Genomic DNA, 20,353 nt, shown 5'->3' with positions numbered 1-20,353 from the left:
CAGCAACCAATCCGTGTCGTCAAGGACCGGTTCTCCCTCAGTTAGCCCAGCCCCGAAATGGGCGGGGCTCGTCTCGGATCGTCCAATTCCGAGGTGCAGAGGAGGCAGGGCTAAAGAGAAGACCCACAGAAAACCAATGAAAGAGAAGTTATGATGATTGACTGGACTTTAATCCAATAGTAGAGGCGCACAGAGCCTCCTGGACGGCTCAACCAGTGAGCAGGCGAGGAAGGGGCGGTAACCTGGGGGTCCCGGCAGCTTCTAGTAGGTTCCAGAAGGCGGCGCGTGCGGTTGGGAACGCGGAGCGGACGAATTCGATTCAACGGGGTTCCGGGCCAGGCTATGGAGCAGGTGAAGGGGGAGGGGCGGCCGGGGCTCCGGGGCAACGCAGGCCTGTTGGCGAGGAGAAGCAAGTGGTCGGGGGCCTGGCCACGCGGCCGAGGCGCGGGCGTGAGGGCCGCGGTCAGGCGTGTGAAGGGAGAATGGCGAGCGCCAGTCGCCCCCGCGACCCGCCGAGTGGAGCGGGAACAGGCCTGGCCGCGGCCAGGCCCCGAGGCTTCTGGGTGCGGGGCTGCCTCAGCGCGGGGAGGCCCCGGCCGGCCGCTGCAAACTTGGAGGGATCCGGTGACCGATCACCTCGGCAGCCTTCGGGGTACACGGCATCTCTTTGCGCCCGGGAAAGGGGCCCGCGCGACTGTGCACAGAAGGCGGGCGCGGATAGTGTCATCGAGTCTCCCTGAGGCTCCAGATACATATGTCGCCCCTCCCCCCTTTTTTCTTGGTGACTGTAGGGTGACTGAGGATCTGACCCTTGGAAATTCCGTTCCCAATAACACAGGATTTAGTGATTTTAGACAGTTGGGAGCCGATAGTGAGGAGCTAGAAGTCCCTGCCTGCCTCTTCCGCTCAGCATCTGGGGCACAGAGGCAAACCTGCTGTCCTTACCTTGGTGACTTAGCTCAGGCCACAGTGGCCTGCATCTGTGAGGCCTGGAGAGGTTTTGTTACCTTGGAAGCTGTCATTGAACCGTTGTGATTCAGCCAAACACAGAAAAAAAGAGCACAGCTTACTACTTTTACTGTGATGGATAAAGTGAAACCTTTTGTTCTGGAAGAGCCACTGTGAGGGACCACGGGGCCTCTCTGCTTGTTAGTAAGACTAAATGAGAGGTTAATTAACTTTTTTGTACCCTTGGAGTAATTAAGTTGTAACTGAGATAGGTAGGCTGCAGTACAGACAAGAGAAACGCTTTTTGGAATAAGCAGCACCTTGCTCTGTTAAAACAAAAAGGAGTTAGTTGTTTTCCTTTATCATTCATTCATTTATTTAGTGTGTGGTGCTAGGGATCAAACCCAGGGCCTGGAGAATTCAGAACTATGGTCTACCACAGCCATCCTCCCCAACCTCCTCAGGGGAAAAAAAAATCCTGCCAGCCATTGTACAAGTGTTCATGTAGATAGTAAAGTAAGTGAATGGCTGAGCCCAGGACTGCAAAATAAGATTTCAGTGTTGGGCTTAGAGATGGTTCAGTTGGTAAGGACGTGTAAGAATGAAGACTTGAGTTCAGATTCTTAGTACCCACTAAAACGTAGGGAGGAGGGGAGACTGGAGGATCTTAGTCTGTGAGCTCCAGGTTCTTTGAGAGATCCTATCTCAGTAAGGTGGAGAGCATTAGAGGAAGAAACCCTGACTCCAACTTCTGCCCTGTGCACTAGCTGACACACAAATAAATTTGAATATTGAAAATTGTACATTGAAAGAACTCTTTCAGGTAACTCCTACAGTGACTTGTAGTTTACATTTTTTTTTTTTTTTTTTTTTTTGGTTCTTTTTTTCGGAGCTGGGGACCGAACCCAGGGCCTTGCGCTTCCTAGGTAAGTGCTCTACCACTGAGCTAAATCCCCAGCCCCTAGTTTACATTTTTAAGATTTATTTTTGCTAGGCATGGTTGTGCATGCAGTGAAGTTTAGCACTCCTGAGGAAGAGGCAGACTGATCTCTGAGTAAGTAACCGGACAGCCAGAGTTTCGTATGAGGCCCTGTCTCAAAAAAAAACCAAGGGGTTGGGGATTTGGCTCAGTGGTAGAGCGCTTAAGGCCCTGGGTTTGATCCCCAACTCCAAAAAAAAAAAAAAAAAAAAAAAAACCAAACCAAAAACCCAAAACATTTTTAATGCCCGGTGTGGTAGCACAGGTCTTTAATACCAACACTTGGAAAGCAGAGGCAAACAGATCTACAGCTTTGTCTACATAGTGGAGTTACAAGATCAGCTATCAGTAAAGAGACCCTGACTGCAAACACAGATGAGTTTTTATTTGTGTACTGTGTGCTCTTTTTCTCCCTTGGCCTTCCTGTAAAGGAATGGCATTTGGCAGTTTCATGTCTTTCCTTTACTTCTTGCCCGTCATCCTCCTTCCCTGAGAACAGGGTCCCTGCTTCTAAGTGTTGGAGTTACAGAGCAAACCCAGACCAATGGAAATTTCTGATTGGTGTGCCTTGGGATTCTAAAAGCATCTGAAAGAAAAATTCTGTGTCAGTCTTGTCAATCATAAGTAGATAATAGTTTCATAATAGGTGCTGTAATAATTTCAGTACAGTTTGACTCAGTGGTTTGGTCTTGCTGGCCTCACATTTAATATATATAGCCAAGAGATGACCTCCTTATTCTCCTGCTTCCACTTTATAAGTCCTGAAATAATAATAGGTGTATGTCACTGTGCTTGGTGCTGGTATCCAGCCTGGTGCTTCAAGTGAGTTACATCCCAGTGACATAAGTATACATCCTACTCCACTAGTGTTTACTCTTTGCTTGGCTTTAAAAGAGAGCTGCTAGCCTGTGGTAGTTTTAATCTGAGTACTTGGGAGGGAGGCGGAAGTGGAAGCTGGCAGATCCCTGAGTACGAGGACAGCCAGGGCTACACAGAAACCCTGTCTTGGAAAGTCAGTGGTGGTGTGCTGTGAAGCTGTTTTTTTTTTTTTTCCCCATAGCTAGCTTATATATGCAGTTTTTTGTTGTTGTTGTTGTTGTTTTCTGAGATTTTTTTTTTAAATTTCTGTGTAGCCCTGGGTATCCTGAAACTCAGGTTGGCCTGCAACTCAGAGATTGCCTGCTTCTGCCTCCCAAGGCGTAGGCTACCACTGCTTTGCAGTGTGAAGTTCTTGACCTTCTGTAGGTCAACATGGCTAAGAAAAACCCTTTATACACACATACACAGATAATGAAGAGAAAAGCATTAGACCTCTAATCTCAACTAGTGGGAAACTAGAACAGGAAGATCTCATGTTCAAGGCTAGCCTTTGAAGTTAACCTGAGACCCTGTCCCAACGCAGGTTAAGTGGAGGGAAAGGCTAGGGGTGTGGCTTTGTGGTGACTTTGGGGAAAGTCAGCACTCTGCTTAAGCAAAGTCTCATTCACTTTATGAAGCTCCTTGGAAATGGAGAGACTGGGATTGGATGATATTTGTCTTCATCTTCTTCCTGATAGAGTAATAGTAAAACATGGCAGGAACTTGGCGGAGACTAGCTCAACCCTTAAAGGTTGCACAGTAAGTCCTTTTCAGCTCTTGCTAATAATGGGAAATAGCAGTAGAGCTGTAATGAACATAGAGGAACAGGATCCTCTTATTCTGAAGCTTCTAGAGCATGTGTATACGTGATGTGTGCATGTAGATGTGCACATATGGCTGGCCTTTAGAGGACAACTTGGTGGGATTGATTGGTTTGTTTTCATCCATTACTCCCCAGGTATTAAACTTAGATTGTCAGGCCTAGGTGTTTTATCAGGCCCCATCTTGAGGTTTTTTTTGAGAGAGTGGTTTCTGTATAGCCTAGAACTCAGATTCCTTCAGCCTGAGCCTTCTAAGTCCTGGGAGTGTGTATGTGTGTGTGCCACATGTGTCTGCTCAGTCATGTATCTGAGCATGCTCAGCTCTTCCTACACTCAGATTTTATTTATTTGTTTGTTTTTTAGTTTTGTGTTCGTTGGTCTTTTGCCTGCATGCATGTATATCTGTATGAGGGTATCAGAAGCCCTGAAATTGGAGTTACAGATAGGCATGAGCAGCTATGTGGGTGCTAGGAATTGAACCCAGGTCTCCTGGAAGAGCAGTCATCTTAACCACTGAGCCATCTCCAGCTACTATGATTCAGATCTTTGACAAGTGAATTTGCTTTTCAAAGTAGCCAGTTTGCACTGGAGGGGCTGAATTCTCTGCCAGTGGAGGACAAAGAAGTCTTGATGCCTCCGCTTTGTTTCCCTGCTAGTTTTCAGAGGTATAGGACAACATGGATGGAATAGTATTTTTCTCTTTTTTTTTTTTTTTTTTTATTCATTTATTATATATAAGTACACTGTAGCTGTCTTCAGATACACCAGAAGAGAGAATCGGATCTCTTTACAGATGGTTGTGAGCCACCATGTGGTTGCTGGGAATTGAGCTCATGACCTCTGGAAGAGCAGTCGGGTGCTCTTAACCGCTGAGCCATCTCTCCAGCCCGTATTTTTCTCTTTTTGATCAGTAGTGGCCAACTTGATACTTACGAAGAATAAGAATATCTACACCTAGGGAGGAGAATTCAGTTCTATAGAGTGAGGCTGTATACTTTTCCCTCCTCAGGTGAATGAGCTAAAGGAGAAGGGCAATAAGGCCCTGAGTGCTGGGAACATTGATGATGCCTTACAGTGCTACTCTGAGGCAATTAAACTAGATCCTCAGAACCATGTGCTCTATAGCAATCGCTCTGCAGCCTATGCCAAGAAAGGAGACTACCAGAAGGCGTATGAGGACGGTTGCAAGACTGTTGACCTGAAGCCTGACTGGGGCAAGGTAAGTAGAAGAGTTACACTCTGTACAGTTTTCCTAAGAACTTTGATTCTTGTCTGTCGTTCCCAATTAGCAGGCCCTCCTGACCTGTCTAGTTGGCTCTAGGTTGCTCCTTAAGACCTATCTGTCCACCCTCTCTGAAGGTACCCCTTGAAGGAAACACTTAATTCTCCAAGTTTGTTATCAATTATAAAACAGGTTTTATTAGTTGTACAGATAAGAAATGAAACATTGCTAAGTAAGCTGACAGCTTATAGCCATGGGTTGCATGGAGATTTATGCACCTTTGTCTGGATTCTTTTTTTTTTTTTTTTCTTTCTTTCTTTTTTTGGAGCTGGGGACCGAACCCAGGGCCTTGCGCTTGCTAGGCAAGCGCTCTACCACTGAGCTAAATCCCCAACCCCTTGTCTGGATTCTTTTAGTATCAGCGTTGGTGTTGTATCCTTTCCCTATTTGCTGGTTGGCCTTCATGTGAGTATCATTTGGGTCTAAAAAGTACATGGCAGGAGGGCCAACCAGAGTAGCATATGCCTTTAGTCCCAACATTTGGAAAGTAGAGACAGGTGGAATTTGAGACCACCCACAGCTACATGAGACCCAATCTTAGGAAAAAAGGAAGGGCTGGTGAGATGACTCCATTTTTACGTCACTGGTAGCTCTTCCAGAGGACCTGGGCATAATTTTCAGCATCTACGTGGTGGATGACAACTGTCTTCCAGTCTCAGGGAACCCAGTGCTGTCTTCTGGTCTTTGTAGGCACTAGGCATACATGTTGCACAGATACACATGCAGAAAGAACACCCTTATGCATTAAATGTATTAAAAACAAAACCCTAATAAACTCTTTGAGTTGATCTGAATTTACTTCTGCATGACCACTATTTACTATAATTTTGGGGCTGTTCAGGGTTATTCAAGAAAAGCAGCAGCCCTTGAGTTCCTAAACCGGTTTGAAGAAGCCAAACGAACCTATGAAGAAGGTTTAAAACATGAAGCCAATAATCTACAGCTTAAGGAAGGCTTGCAGAACATGGAGGCCAGGTTGGCAGGTGGGTACTCACTCGCATTTTCTTTTATGTAATGGGATTAATTTTTAAAACAATGCTGTCCTCCCCAAAGTGAACATAGGTGGTAGGCGGGGTATGTTTGATATCGTAGAGACTGAAATTAACATTTCATACTAATGTACTTTCATTTGGACAGAGAGGAAATTTATGAATCCTTTCAACTTGCCTAATCTGTACCAGAAGTTAGAGAATGATCCCAGGACAAGGACACTGCTCAGTGACCCCACCTACAGGGAACTCATAGAGCAACTACAGAACAAGCCTTCAGACCTGGGCACGTAAGTAGAGGCAACAGGAACTAACAGAAGCTCTCTGATATGGAACACTGAGTAGGACAGGTTTTGTAATTTGTATTAATTTAAAAAAAAATGTCAGGGACTGGAGAGATGGCTCAGCGGTTAAGAGCACTGACTACTCTTCCAGAGGTCCTGAGTTCAATTCCCAGCAACCACATGATGGCTCACAACCATCTGTAATGGAATCTGATGTCCTCTTCTGGTGTGTCTGAAGACAGCAACAGTGTACTCATGCGTAAAATAAATAATTACATCTTTTTAAAAAATGTTGGGTAGCTTGTAATAGCAAAACACTCAGAAATGTTACTTCTAACTCTGCCTTTCCTGGAGTTCTAGCTTTGCTTATTTTTGTAACTGTGAGGATCAAACCCTGGCCCTTGCCCATGCTGGGCAAATGTTCTCTCTCCGAGCTTTAATCCTGTTGGTAGGTAAGGATCATCTTCTACTTACAGAAATCTGTTAATAAGTGCACAGGTAAGGAGCAGTTGTAGACGCCAGCCTTGGTATAGTACACATCTCAAATTCCAGCTACTTGGATGAGTTTCTTGCTTTTTGTTGATTTTTGAGAGTTTTCCTTTATTACCCTGGTTGTTCTGGAACTCACTACATCAGGCCAACCTCAAACTCAGAACAAAGATCCACCTGCCTCTGCCTCTTTTTTTTTTTTTTTTTTTTTCTCGGAGCGAGGACCAAACCCAGGGCCTAAGCGCTCTACCACTGAGCTAAATCCCCTACCCCCTCTGCCTCTTTTAAGTGCCAAAATGAAGGGATGCACCATCACAGCTGACTTGGCTGGCTTTTTTTTAAATGCTTGTTTTTTGATTTGTTTTGTTTGTGTGGTTTTGTTTGTTTTGTTTTCCCTATCTTAAGAGTTACAGCATTCGTGAGCTACCCGATATGGTTGCTGGGATCTGAACCCTGGCCTTTATGATAGAGTCCCAGGAATTCCTGAGTTCTGAGTTTTTGGGTTGTTTGTTTGTTTGTTTGTTTGTTTTTTAAGATTTATTTTATATATGTGAGTACCTGTAGCTGTCTTCAGACACAACAAAAGAGGGCATCAGAACCCATTACAGATGGTTGTGAGCCATGTGGCTGCTGGGAATTGAACTCAGGACCTTTGGAAGAGCAATCAGTGCTCTTAACTCATGAGCCATCTCTTTAGCCCACCTTAATTTTTTGAAGCATCTCTCCAAGCCTTCATTTCTCTCTGAAAATACTTTATTTACTTACTTATTTTAACTTTTATTTGTTCTGAGATGGTTTCTCTGTGTAGTCGGCCCTGGCCATCCATGAACTCAGGGATCTGCCTGCCACTGAAGTGCTAGTAGTAAAGATACTTGCTAACATTCCTAGCTTGAAATTTTTGTTTTTAAGTTATATGTGCTTGTCTATGTGGGAATGTGCATGTGAGTTTGGGTGCCTAAGGAGACCAGAGTTGTTGGATCTCCTTGAGCTAGAGTTTCAGGAGGTTGGGAGTTGCCAAGCATGAGTGTTAGGATCAGAACTTGAGTCTCTGAAAAGAACAGCATGCCTTCTTAACTGTAGAGCCCTTTCTTTTGATCAATCTAGGAAACTCCAAGATCCCCGGGTCATGACTACTCTCAGTGTCCTCCTTGGAGTTGATCTGGGCAGTATGGATGAAGAGGAAGAGGCAGCAACACCCCCACCTCCACCCCCTCCTAAAAAGGAGGCCAAGCCAGAACCAATGGAAGAAGATCTTCCAGAGAATAAGAAACAGGTCTTGTTTTTTCTCCTAAATTATCACACATTTACCTACTGCCAAACCTATTAGAAATAAATGTTAAATGGGTATGTCTGCAGACTGTAGCTGAGAAATGGTTTTTTTTTTTTTTTTCGGAGCTGGGGACCGAACCTTGCGCTTCCTAGGTAAGCACTCTACCACTGAGCTAAATCCCCAGCCCCGAGAAATGGTTTTAATCTAGGGGTATAACTCAATTTTTGGAATGTCTGCCTGGAATGCTTGGAGCTCTGGGTTTGACACTTGAAGAAACCGTTTTATTCTGCATCTCAGGCTGGCTTTAAACTTAGGATGATTCTCCTCTCAACTGCTGTAGTAAGTTTTTGTGTTTTGTTTGGTTGGTTGTTAGTGTTGAGATAGGGTCTTACTATAGAACAGGGTGGCCTTAAACTCAGAGATCTGTTTCTGCCTCCCAGATACTGAGCTTTATTTTTACTTAATGAGTGTTTTGTCCCCATGTATGTCTATGTACCACATTTATCTTAGTTTGTGTTTCCATTGCTGTGAAGAGACATCATGACCTAGGCAGGTCTTATAAAAGTCAAGCATTTAATTGGGGCTCGCCTACAGTTTCAGAGGTTTAGTCCATTATGAGAGCAGGAGGCATGACATCATTCAGGCAGACATGGTGCAGGAAGAGCCAACAGTTCGATATCTTGATCTGAAGGCAGCCAGGAGGAGACAGGGTGTCTCACACTGGGCAGAGCTTGGGCATTTAAGACCTCAAAGCCCCACCACCGCAGTGACACACTTCTAACAAGGCCACACCTCTTAATAGTGCCAATCCCTATGCCAGGCATTTAAGCACAGGAATCCATGGGGTCATACCTTTTCAAACTACCATATTCATGCCTAGTGCCCATGGAGGCTAAAAGAGGGTGTCAGATCTTTGGATCTGGGGTTATAGGTGGTTTTAAGACATCATTGTGGGTCAGCTATTAGTGTTTAACTGCTGAGCCAGCTCTCCAGGGCTGCTATCTATGGTTTAATTCTTTATTTACATGAATTCTGAGGAATGAATTCTGATCCCTGCGCCTGCTAGGTGAGCACTTTGCCAATGACCGACCGACTCTCTAGTCCATTTTGAGCACTCGGTATGTGCTGAGCTTGCTACTGTTGAGGGACTGAGAACAGAGGTCACCTGAGCCACAGGTGTTTTGAGACCTGCTTGGACAATAGTGAAATTGTGCCTGAAAGAAAAAAAATGGTTAAAATACATCAGAGGGTCGGTGAGATGGCTCAGTAGGAAAAGGCATTTGCTGCCAAGCTTAACATCCTGATTTCTATCATTGAGATCTGCGCCCTAGGAGAGACCTGGATATTTCACAACTGTTAGGTGGAGATTAGAAGAATACCAACGGTTCTTCCAGAGTACCTAGTTCTGATTCCCAGCACCCATTTGGTGATGTATTGTTAACTCCAGATACAGGGAATGACACACCCTGTTCTGTCCTATATGGGCATCAGACATGTGCATGTAAAACACTCAGACACATAAAAAGATTTTTTTTTTTAAATATCTGCATTGGTGTTTTGCTTGCATGTATGTCTTTTTTTTTTTTTTTTTTTTTTTAAAGATTTATTTATTTATTATATATGAGCACACTGTAGCTGTTCAGACACACCAGAAGAGGGCATCAGATCTCATTACAGATGGTTGTGAGCCACCATGTGGTTGCTGGGATTTGAACTCAGGACCTCTGGAAGAGCAGTCAGTGCTCTTAACCGCTGAGCCATCTCTCCAGCCCAAACAAGTATAAAGATTCTTTTTTTTTTTTTTTTTTGGTTCTTTTTTTTTTTTTCGGAGCTGGGGACCGAACCCAGGGCCTTGCGCTTCCTAGGCAAGCGCTCTACCACTGAGCTAAATCCCCAACCCCTGCATGTATGTCTTGTATAGAAACCTGTGAGCTGGAAATTGAACCCTGGTTCTCTGGAAGATTTTCAATCACCTAACAAATAAAAAAATTAAAAGTTAAAAAAAATAAAAAGTTAAAGTAAGTTTGTTTGATTTTCGATAGTGTTTCTTTGTATAGACCTAGGTGTCCTAGAACTTTTCTATAGATCATACTGGCCTCAAACTCCTCTAGGCAGTGGTGCACACCTTTACTCCCAGCATTTGGGGGGCAGAGGCAGGCAGATCTCTGAATTTGAGGCTATTCTGTTCTACAGAGCGAGTTCCAAGACAACCAGGGCTAGAGAAACCGAGTCTCCTAGAACCAAAATAAACAGCAACAAAGAAAAAGAAATTTTTGGGGTTGGGGATTTAGCTCAGTGGTTAGAGCTCTGGCCTAGGAAGCGCAAGGCCCTGGGTTCGGTCCCCAATTCCTGAAAAAAAAAGAACCAAAAAAAAAAAAAAAAAGAGGGGCTGGGGATTTAGCTCAGTGGTAGAGCGCTTACCTAGGAAGCGCAAGGCCCTGGGTTCGGTCCCCAGCTCCGAAAAAAAGAACCAAAAAGAAAAAAAATTTTTGTAGCAACAACTTTTTTTTTTTGGGGGGGGGGGGGCAGTGGTAGGGCATGCCTTTAATTCCAGAGACAGGTAGATCACTTGAGGTTGAGGCCAGCCTGGACTACACTGCACTGAGAAACCCAGTCCCGTCCCGTCCCGTCCTGTCCCGTGTGTCGTCTCCCCCCCCCCCCCCCCCCCCCCCAGCTGGGGACCGAACCCAGGGCCTTGCGCTCGCTAGGCAAGCGCTCTACCGCTGAGCTAAATCCCCAACCCCGAGAAACCCAGTCTTGAATACACACCCACGCTCACCTCCCAAAAAGTTTTAAGTGTATGAGTGTTTTTTTTGCATATATATATCTGCCCCACATGAATGTCAGTGCCCATAGAAGTCACAGGAAGGTGTCGGATCCTCTAGGACTGGAGTTAACAATGAACAGTTGTGAACCACAATTGGGTGCTAAGAACTGAACTTGGGTCCTCTGCAAGAGTAAAAGTGCTTTCTTAATTGCTGATCCAGTTTTCCAGCCCCCAGAAACTTTTTTTTTTTTAAATATAAGATACAGCAGAAGGAATTCCTGTGGCTACAGGAGGATTGTGAGGTAGAAGAAGTCTGTTGTACAGGGAGACCTTGTGTTTTGTTTATAAGTGTGTGTTTGAGAATGATGCTCTTTACAAGCCATTTCCTAGTAATGCTGGAATATCAGAGTGCTTCAGCAGTGAAAATGGATACAGAGTAGAGCAGATAGAATTGTGAGGGGTAGTAGTACCTGCTGTGATCAGGACATGGTGTCTGCATCAGTCCAAGGCAAGCCTCCTGATGGGATGTGGTTTCAGGTGGGTGTCCACTTGGTAACGCTCTTCCAGTGCAGGAGACATGTGCCTGAAGAGTTGTGTTCCCCTCTCATAGTCAGGAACAGCAGATTGTTCCCAAATTTAGTACTCTGAAATGGGTGAGTGTTGTTGCTCAGGGTGTCTCAGCTGGAAAAAGGCCTCTGTGTGGGAGGAGAGAGTGATTCTGAAGATTCCTGCTGTTCCTTTGGCCCTTTCTGATCCTCTTACTGTGTCTGCTGTTCCCTAACAGCTAAGATCTCTAGATAGGCACAACAGCCAGCTTGTGGCTGCCTCTCATAAAAACCTGCCACCAATTAATACCATCTTCTTTAGTTGCTTTGAGTTGAGAGGATTTCCTTCTCAGAGAAGCCTTCTGCTGCCTGGTAAAGATCCAAGAGAGTAGATGGGAAAAGGAGTCAGGGTCTGGGAGTGAAGATAAAGTACACTTGAGTCCACACTCATTTGACTCTGCCTAGTGGACAAAGGCCTTTTTGAGGGAGAACTTACTTCCTGGTGTAATGTTGGTAGCATGTGCTAATCGATACCTGTGACAGAGCATGCTTTTGCTGCTGTTGGCTGCCATTCGGTAGTGATGTTAAACACTCACCTTCTCCAACCCCATAGGCTCTGAAAGAAAAGGAGCTGGGAAATGATGCCTACAAGAAGAAAGATTTTGACAAGGCCCTGAAGCATTATGACAAGGCCAAGGAGCTGGACCCTACCAATATGACTTACATAACTAATCAAGCAGGTGAGGCTTAGAAACCAGGAGCAAGAGGGCTGTTAGGCACTCTTGAGGGAAGAAACAAGGACTGTCTTGTCTTGACTGTCTCACCCTTCATGACAGCTGTGCACTTTGAGAAGGGCGACTACAACAAATGCCGGGAGCTCTGTGAGAAGGCCATTGAAGTAGGCAGAGAGAACCGAGAGGACTACCGTCAGATCGCCAAGTATGCCACTGAACCCACCATGTCGAGGCCTGAAACCCTGTTTATAATCAGTTTGTATTTTCTTTGAGCGTTGACCTTGTTTCTGACTCTTCCTTTTCCCCTTTCTTGTCTTCAGAGCTTATGCTCGAATTGGCAATTCCTATTTCAAAGAAGAAAGGTACAAGGATGCTATCCATTTCTACAACAAGTCTCTGGCAGAGCACCGAACCCCAGATGTGCTCAAGAAGTGCCAGCAGGTGCGTCTGAAAAGAACAGAGCTGCTATTGTGTCTGTTGTGTGCCTTTTTTTTTTTAAAAATGTGTTGGTGTTTTTGCTTGCATGCTATTTAAATGATTCTAGCCCTATTGCTTGGTAATATCATGTAGGAAATGTTCTGTGCCTATTAGTACGGTTCTAATATTGTTAAACTATTTTTTCTTCTTCTGCTTTTAAAAGGATTGTTTACATGGTCTCTCTGTTATGTAGCCCTGGCTTCCCTGAAAGTCTGTATAGACCAGGGTAGCCTGGAACTCAGAATAATCCATCTATCTGAATGCTGGGATTATAGACTTGAACCATGACGCCCAGTCTCATTATTTTGGTAGCCAGAGTTGTACCATTTATAATAAATAATGTAGTGGAGTATCTTGCGCTCACTCCTCTTGCTATGAAGAGACAACATGACCAAGGCAACTTTTCTCTCTCTTTTTTTCCTTTTTTCTTTTCTTTCTTTCTTTGCTGACCAAAGCAAGAGAAATTTTCTTTCTTTTTTGGGGGGTGGGGGGAAGGGGAGTTGGTTGGTGGTTGCTATTTGTTTGTATAACCACCTGGCTATCCTGTAGACTATTTGTAGAATTAAGGCTGGCCTTAATTCACAGAGATCTGCCTGTCTCTCCCTCCCAAGCACTGGGATTAAAGGCATATCCAGCAAGCGAAAGCGAAAGCATTTAACTGAGGGACTTGCTAGCAGTTTCAGAGGTTTAAGTTCCTTATCATTGTGTGGAAGATGGTGGCAGGCACAAAGGCAGTGGAGTAGTAGCTGAGAGCTACATCCAGATCTGTAGATAGACAAACGGTCTTGGCATGGACTTTTGTGGTTTTGTTTTTTTGTTTTTTTGTTTTTTTTTTTTGTGGTTCTTTTTTTTCAGAGCTGTGGACCGAACCCAGGGCCTTGCGCTTCCTAGGTAAGCGCTCTACCACTGAGCTAAATCCCTAGCCCCTTGGCATGGACTTTTGAAACCTCAAAGTTCACCCATAGTTACACACTTCATTAGCAGTTCCATAGCTCATATATTCTCCCACCCCCAACCCTACAACTAAACATTCAAATGAGACTTGTTGGGGCTGTTCTTATTCAAGCCACCACAGAGGGTAATTTCACAAAATGGTTTGTCAGGCTCAGCACATGACTGTATTTTGAGCTACTCTGGAATACAAGACTCTGGAGTATTGTTCAGAACCAGCCTGGGTAGCATAGTGAAGGATCCCAGCCAGTCCCCCACTAACTCTCCAAAAATATTGTGCTATGTTTACTGTCATAGGGTTGCTCTGTTTGTTTTTACATTTTATATGCTTATTTGTTTGGGACTGGATACATGCCACAGTGTAGACAAAGCTGCAAAGCCTAAGTTGGCCTCCCATGACCTTTAACTCCTTATACTTCGCCTACATCTCTCTATCTTGTGACAGCTGAGATCACAGGTATAGGCTACCACAACAGAGTTTTACAGTACTGGTTAAAAGGCAACTCTACCCCCTAAGCTACATATCCAACCTAAGTATGGCATGGCTTTGCATCAAATATATGCAAGTAATACTCTGTTTTAACAGTGTTCCTTGATAAGGAGAAATGTTTTTAAAGTATACTTTTTATGGTACCTATGTGCCCCACTGGATAACAGCCCAAGAATGAGATGAAAATCTTTCCCTAGAACTCTGAAACTCACCGTCATAATTAGGGGCCACCCAAAGGGCAAAGCAGATTAGTGTGCTTGCCACCAGGCCTGACAACCTGAGTTCAATCCATAGAACTCATGTTCTAGGGAACTTAAAGAGAACCAACTTAGGTTGTTTCTGATCTCCACAGAGGCACTGAGTGTATAAGTGTATATACACACACAAATAAATGTAAAAAGAATTTGGTTTTAATTCTAATTTGGCCTTTCAGTCTAGTCAGTGTTTAGATGTTTAAATTACTATGCTAATAATAATTTTTGTTGTTTGTTTGTTTAGGCAGAGAAAATTCTGAAGGAACAAGAGCGACTGGCTTATATCAACCCTGATTTGGCTTTGGAGGAAAAGAATAAGGGCAATGAGTGCTTCCAGAAAGGTACCAGCACAAGTTTTCTTTTTGCTGAGCATTGTGGCTCATGGGGAATTTTTCAAGACAGGGTTTCTCTGTGTAGCCCTTACTATCTTGGAACTCAAATCCATCTGCCTCTGCCTCCTGAGTGTTGGGATTAAAGACATGGACTACTACTACCACTCTGCCAATTTTGGGAGGGGGTGCTTGCATTTTTAATCCTAGTACTCTGGATGAAGCAGGAACCCCAGAGGCAGTTCTCCAGGCTTGTCGACAAAAAAAAAGAGTTCAGGCCAGTTGATGGTACTGTGAGACAAAAAAACCTGTGTGTGTGTGTGTGTGTGTGTGTGTGTGTGTGTGTGAGAGAGAGAGAGAGAGAGAGAGAGAGAGAGAGATAATTGGGGTTGAATCTTAATACATCAACTATATTAGGTAAGCTGTACATAAGCCCCTGGTGGGGGGGGGGGTGTGCATGTATGTAAATCCAACAATTGGGAGACTAAGAAAGGCAGATCACTGGGGTTCCGGAACCCCTAGGCACAGACACAGAAACAGCTGGGTGGTGGTAGCCCACACCAAGTTTGAGGCTAGCTTGATCTACACAGAAGAAACCTGTCTCAAGCCAAATAAACAAAATAGAAGAAGCAAATCCTTCCTAGCTAGCTAGACAGGGTAGTTCATGCGGCAGTCTTAATGCTCTTGAGACTGAGATAGGGCTGCAGCCTGAGCAGCTGCAGTTCCAAGCCAGCTGAGCTAATGGAAGCCATTTTTATGTAACTATCTAGGGGACTACCCCCAGGCCATGAAGCACTATACAGAAGCCATTAAAAGGAACCCAAGAGATGCCAAACTATACAGCAACCGAGCCGCCTGCTACACCAAGCTCCTGGAGTTTCAGCTGGCACTCAAGGTGAGGCCTGGGAGTTCTGCTGGGGTTACTTGAGGTGAGATCTGGAGTTACTATAAGCCTTTTGCAGGGAGCCAAACCTCTTTTTCTTTTCCTTTTCTCAGCAGGTTGATGTTCTTACTAAGATTCTAAGTTGACAGTAGTAGTGTTTGTGAGAAGTTAGAGGCCTGTGTCTGCCTGACTACCCCCTACCCCCACCCCCCAGTCCTTAAAAGTCAGTGGTTGAATTTATATAAACCTATATGGCTCCTGTGCGGTCTATAAATCTCCTGGGACTTTTTCCTTCCTGTTTTTAGTGTTTTTCTTCCTTTATTTATTTACTTTTTTAATGTATTTTGCCTGCACTGTATATATTTGTGCCAGATATGTAACTTCCTGTCCTCAGAGGTCAGAAGAGGGAATTGGCTCCCCTAAAATAAGTTATGGGTGGCTGCAAGTTAACAACTGGTTGCTGGGAATTAAACTCAGGTCCTTGTAAGAGCAATAGATATTCTTAACTGCTAAGCCATGTCTAGTCCCCCTTTTTTTTTTTTGCAAGGTCTCACTAGTATAAGCCCAGGCTAGCTTCAGATTTGAACTCTCACCTTGCCTCTCTACTGAAATTAGAAATGTGGCATCCTGCTTGGCTTCAAGTTTTACTTTTGCTACCATAGTCTTTGGGGTGTAGCCTGAAAGTAACATTGTAGCTGGTCTTTGCTACTTTATGGATTCGTTTTCCCACCCTTTATCATCATCCCCACCATTTCACCCCCATCACCAGATAGGGTAGAAAGGACAGAGAGGAGAAAAGAGAGATTCCTGAATCTAATTTCTTTCCTTCTGTTTCTTTAGCATGACTGCTAACAAACCCTATCCAACCACCCTGAACAACTACCACCCCCCACCCCCCAGCTATTGGGGACCCCAGCGTTTATATTACCTATACTCTCTGAAAAGTTCCCAGAATTCCAAACATCACACAATCGTAGAAACCATCTGCGCTGATAAAACCACACCTTTGGGGGTTGGGGATTTGGCTCAGTGGTAGAGCGCTTGCCTAGCAAGCGCAAGGCTCTGGGTTCGGTCCCCAGCTCCGAAAGAGAGAATAGGAAAAAAAAAAAAAACCAACCACACCTTTGTTAGAACGTGAGGCAAATCATAGTCAGCTGCTGAGGATGGTTCCGAAGCAGCCCCACATCCCATACCTGGGATTAAAACAAAAGCACATTCTTACAATATCTGTTGTTGTTTCTTTGTTATGTTTTGTTTTTTTTCTGAAATGGGGTTTCTCTGCATAGTACTGTCTCTCAAGTTCTGGGACTAAAGGCATGCATTATCACCACCAAGCTTTTTCTTTAGTTTTTAATTTATTATTCTCTCATATAATATATCTCAACAGTAGTTTCTCTTCCCTCTTCTCCCAGTCTCGTCCCCCCATCCCCATTAACTCCCCACAGAAAAGAATAAGTTTCCCAAGGATATCCACCAAACATGGCACAACAAGAGAATAAGAGCCGGGCACAGACCCTTACATCAAGGCTGGGCAAGGCAACCCAATAGGAGAAAAAGGGTCCCAGGAGCAGGCAAGAGAAGCAGACTCCCAAAACACCAAACCACCAACCATCACATATGCAGAGGACCTAATGTGACCCATGCAGGCTCTGTGATTACCACTTCAGTTAATTTGAGCCCTCATGAGCTGTGCTTAGCTAATTCCTCTGGCATCTCCTGGTATCTTCAGCCCCTGTGGCTTCTACAATTCCTCCCCTCTTGCATGGGCTTCCTCAAGCTCCAAGAGGGAAGACAATAGAGTCTTCCAACCTGAGCTCTCCCAGGTTGGGATGCAAGTTTCTGCATTCACTCCCATCTGGGCCAGAGGCAGCCTCTCTGCTAACAATTGGACTAGGCACCAATTTGTGAATATAGCAGTTCTTTGCTGTCTGTCTTCTTTTTCGAGTTAAGAGTCTAATGGAATCCTAGCTGATCTGGAACTCAGAGATGGTTTGTTTCAATTTTTCTGCTTGTCCAAAGTGTGTAAGGCTTTGGAACATAATTCTTAAGGCAGTGAGTGTAGCTTGCTTTCAGGTAGAAGTGTCCTACCTATTCATGTTGACCATAGCACCAGCTTCGAGGAGCTGGTTATCTATCTGGAGCTATCCTTTCTGCTGTTCTTGCCCATCTTTCTCCTTTTAAGTTGCTCTCCAGGAACCCAGGGGCCTGGATTTGACAGGAACAGCAGAGTCAAGGCATAGTAGCTGGCTGCTGTGCACCTTGGAGAGAAAAGAACCTGATTACTTTTTTCCTTTCTAGGACTGTGAAGAGTGCATCCAGCTAGAGCCAACCTTCAGTAAGTGATTTTTGTTTTTCTCCTGTGCCCTGATTTTGCCCCCAGAAATTATTAAGGTTAAAGGCTTTAAAGCATGTAGGCAGAAAGGGAGGGTCTCAGTCAGAAGCTACTGAGTTGGTGCCTTACCTATCCTGTTTGTAGTCAAGGGTTATACACGGAAAGCAGCTGCCCTGGAAGCCATGAAGGACTATACAAAAGCCATGGATGTGTACCAGAAGGCATTAGACCTGGACTCCAGCTGTAAGGTGGGCTGCTATTGGCCCGCAAGGCCATTGGTTTTTCCTTTGGGTGTTTCCTGTGGTCATTCATGTTCTTCCCAAATGTTTCAGTTTTTCTTGTCTCTTTTTTTTCCCTTTGTCAATGATCTCTTGTCTTGGGCCTGTTACTCAGTGAGCCAAACAGTGTTGACTCCCACCTCCCTTGGTCTTTTCTGGAATGTAGGAAGCAGCAGATGGTTACCAACGCTGTATGATGGCACAGTACAACAGACATGATAGCCCTGAGGATGTGAAACGGCGGGCCATGGCTGACCCTGAGGTACAGCAGATAATGAGTGACCCAGCCATGAGGCTCATCCTGGAGCAGATGCAAAAGGACCCCCAAGCTCTGAGCGAGTAAGTTGAGTGGGGATGCTGGGGAAGTTAGAGGGAATTTTGTCAGTCTTTCTTTTAATGTATGATTTAGGTTACATTCATGAGCATTTTGCCTACGTATATGTATGTGTGCCTGGTGCTTGAATAGGACAGAAGAAGGTGTCAGACCCCCCTAGAACTAGATATACAGAGGGTTGAGAGTCACTCTGTGAGTGCAGTAAGTGTTCTGAGTCATCTCTCCATCAATAACCAGTGGGCCATTTCTTTAGCCCTAAATTGTATCAGTCTTAACAGAAAGCACTGGTGGTACAGAGAGCCTATGGACTTTCTTTTCCTGTTAGTCTGATAGCCTAAGCTTCTGTTGCTAGGCTTTCAGCTATGCAGACATACAGTAGGATAGGCAGGTTCTCCCTGACCTGCCTGGTGAAAGGACTTTGCCTGCACAGGGTCTTTTGAGAATGCTCTGCAAGCCAAGGAACTTGGGTGGATGGAGATAGCTGCTCTCTAAGAACAAGTTTCAGTTAACTACATCTTTTCTCCTAGACACTTAAAGAATCCTGTAATAGCACAGAAGATCCAGAAGCTGATGGATGTGGGTCTGATCGCAATTCGGTGATAACTTGCTTTTCCCCTCTCCCCTTCGCCGATGAGGAAAGGCGAGCTGGGACGGTGGCAAGCAGTACTGGGCAGAGGGGGGAGAAGAAAGGCTTATCTTTATATTTATACATGCCTACAAGGAAGACAGACTCATCCAGTGCCACCTCGGGCCCTCCCAGCACACGCATGGTCTTTTCACTGCTGCCCCCAATTCCGAATATCCTTCCCTGCCCATTCCCAGCCTCCCCGTCACTGTCTCAGCTGCTTCCCTATAGTTGGTTATTTTTTATTTGGGGCAGTGGGTGCATACGGGGAGGGGAGGGTATTCTTCCCAACCTAAGGTCCCAACTGTCTTACTTGTTCTTACCCATGTCCCCCCTCAATAAAACAAGCCAGTCAGGCGTGGTTATATGTTGTTTTGGTCTCCAGTGACGTTCTTCTCCTAAGACACAGTAGTGCTGAATTGGAAGCTAACACTGATGAGCATGGCCTGCCTTTTCATGATGGTCCTGGAAGAAAGGTGGCTGAAGAATGAGCTGTTTGCTCTGTCAGGGTGGCCACTAGGTGGGAGTGTTGCTCAACAACTGATGACCTAGCTGCAGGCTCATCAGCTTTGGGTGTTGTTGGTGCTGTACTGTGCAGCACAGTCATAGAGTAAACCTGCTAGGTGCAGCGAACACTAAACCTAACCTAGACCTAAAGTGGATCAGAAAGCAGGCCTCCTGAGAGAGTAGTATTGACAACAGCTCTTGTTGCTCTAATCCTAAGCTCCACACCACTTTCTTCCTCCCACACTGACCAGCACTGAAGTTCCTCATTTGCTCCCAAAAGACTGCTTCCTGGGCTAGCTAGATGCTGAGGCCAGCATCAGGCTGTACTATGTCCTGCATTTGCTGAAACTGACTTCCTGCCCCACCCCCTACCTCACCCTCCAGGACTCCTCAAAGCAGCCTCCTTTACTCACACTTAGAAAGCTTTGCCTTGCGGGTAGAGGATGGCACACACCCTTAATCCCAGCACTCAGGCACAGCAGGCAGATCTCTGAGTTCAAGACCATTGTGATCTGTAGAATACGTTCTAGGACAGCCCTGGCTATACAGAATCCCTGTCTCAAAGAGGAAAAAGCCATATGTAGCAGAAGATAGGCTCATTGGGCACCAATGGGAGAAGCCCTTGGTCCTGTCAAGGCTGGATCTCCCAGTGTAGGGGAATGTCAGGGCAGGGAGGCGGAAGGGTTGGGTGGAAGAACACCCTCATAGAAGAAGGGGGAAGAGGGATGTGATGGGGTTTATGGACAAGAAATCAGGAAAGGGACTAACATTTGAAATGTAAAGAAATATCCAATAAAAAGAAAAAACCTGATTGTCTGTGGAATTAGATAAAGCTCTCCCAGAGTATGTGACTGAAGGATAAATTCTATTTTAAGTTTTATTTCACTTTTGTTCTCTTATGAGTATGGATATAGGGGAAAAGAACAT

The 20,353-nt window shown here is 44.9% G+C and overlaps 1 protein-coding gene and 1 long non-coding RNA gene across 2 annotated transcripts; one reads left to right on the top strand and one right to left on the bottom strand.

Moving 5' to 3' along the window:
* The first annotated feature begins 277 nt into the window (after nucleotides 1-277).
* On the top strand, nucleotides 278-19,291 carry Stip1 (stress-induced phosphoprotein 1). The gene is made up of 14 exons (NM_138911.4): nucleotides 278-351; nucleotides 4,616-4,825; nucleotides 5,730-5,871; nucleotides 6,026-6,167; nucleotides 7,755-7,923; nucleotides 11,846-11,972; nucleotides 12,069-12,171; nucleotides 12,287-12,407; nucleotides 14,383-14,479; nucleotides 15,238-15,362; nucleotides 17,649-17,685; nucleotides 17,827-17,930; nucleotides 18,127-18,299; nucleotides 18,822-19,291. The coding sequence occupies exons 1-14, from the start codon at nucleotides 343-345 to the stop codon at nucleotides 18,892-18,894; spliced, it is 1,632 nt and encodes a 543-aa protein (NP_620266.1). The 5' UTR covers nucleotides 278-342; the 3' UTR covers nucleotides 18,895-19,291.
* LOC120099981 (uncharacterized) lies at nucleotides 7,546-11,846 on the bottom strand. Its single transcript, XR_005499566.2, has 2 exons — nucleotides 11,158-11,846; nucleotides 7,546-9,134 (listed from the first exon to the last, which is right to left on the bottom strand). It is a non-coding gene; the product is annotated as an uncharacterized LOC120099981 (long non-coding RNA).
* Nucleotides 19,292-20,353: the final 1,062 nt, after the last annotated feature.

Source organism: Rattus norvegicus, chromosome 1 (genome assembly GCF_036323735.1).
Source record: "Rattus norvegicus strain BN/NHsdMcwi chromosome 1, GRCr8, whole genome shotgun sequence".
NCBI lineage: Eukaryota > Metazoa > Chordata > Mammalia > Rodentia > Muridae > Rattus > Rattus norvegicus.
Note: the sequence above shows the minus strand (reverse complement) of the source record. Positions and strands in the feature narration are given on the sequence as shown.

Coding starts and splice junctions, on each gene's coding strand:
- Stip1 (NM_138911.4), top strand. Junction 7,924..11,845: donor TTCCAGAGAATAAGAAACAG/GTCTTGTTTTTT, acceptor CCAACCCCATAG/GCTCTGAAAGAAAAGGAGCT. Junction 17,686..17,826: donor CCAGCTAGAGCCAACCTTCA/GTAAGTGATTTT, acceptor TCCTGTTTGTAG/TCAAGGGTTATACACGGAAA.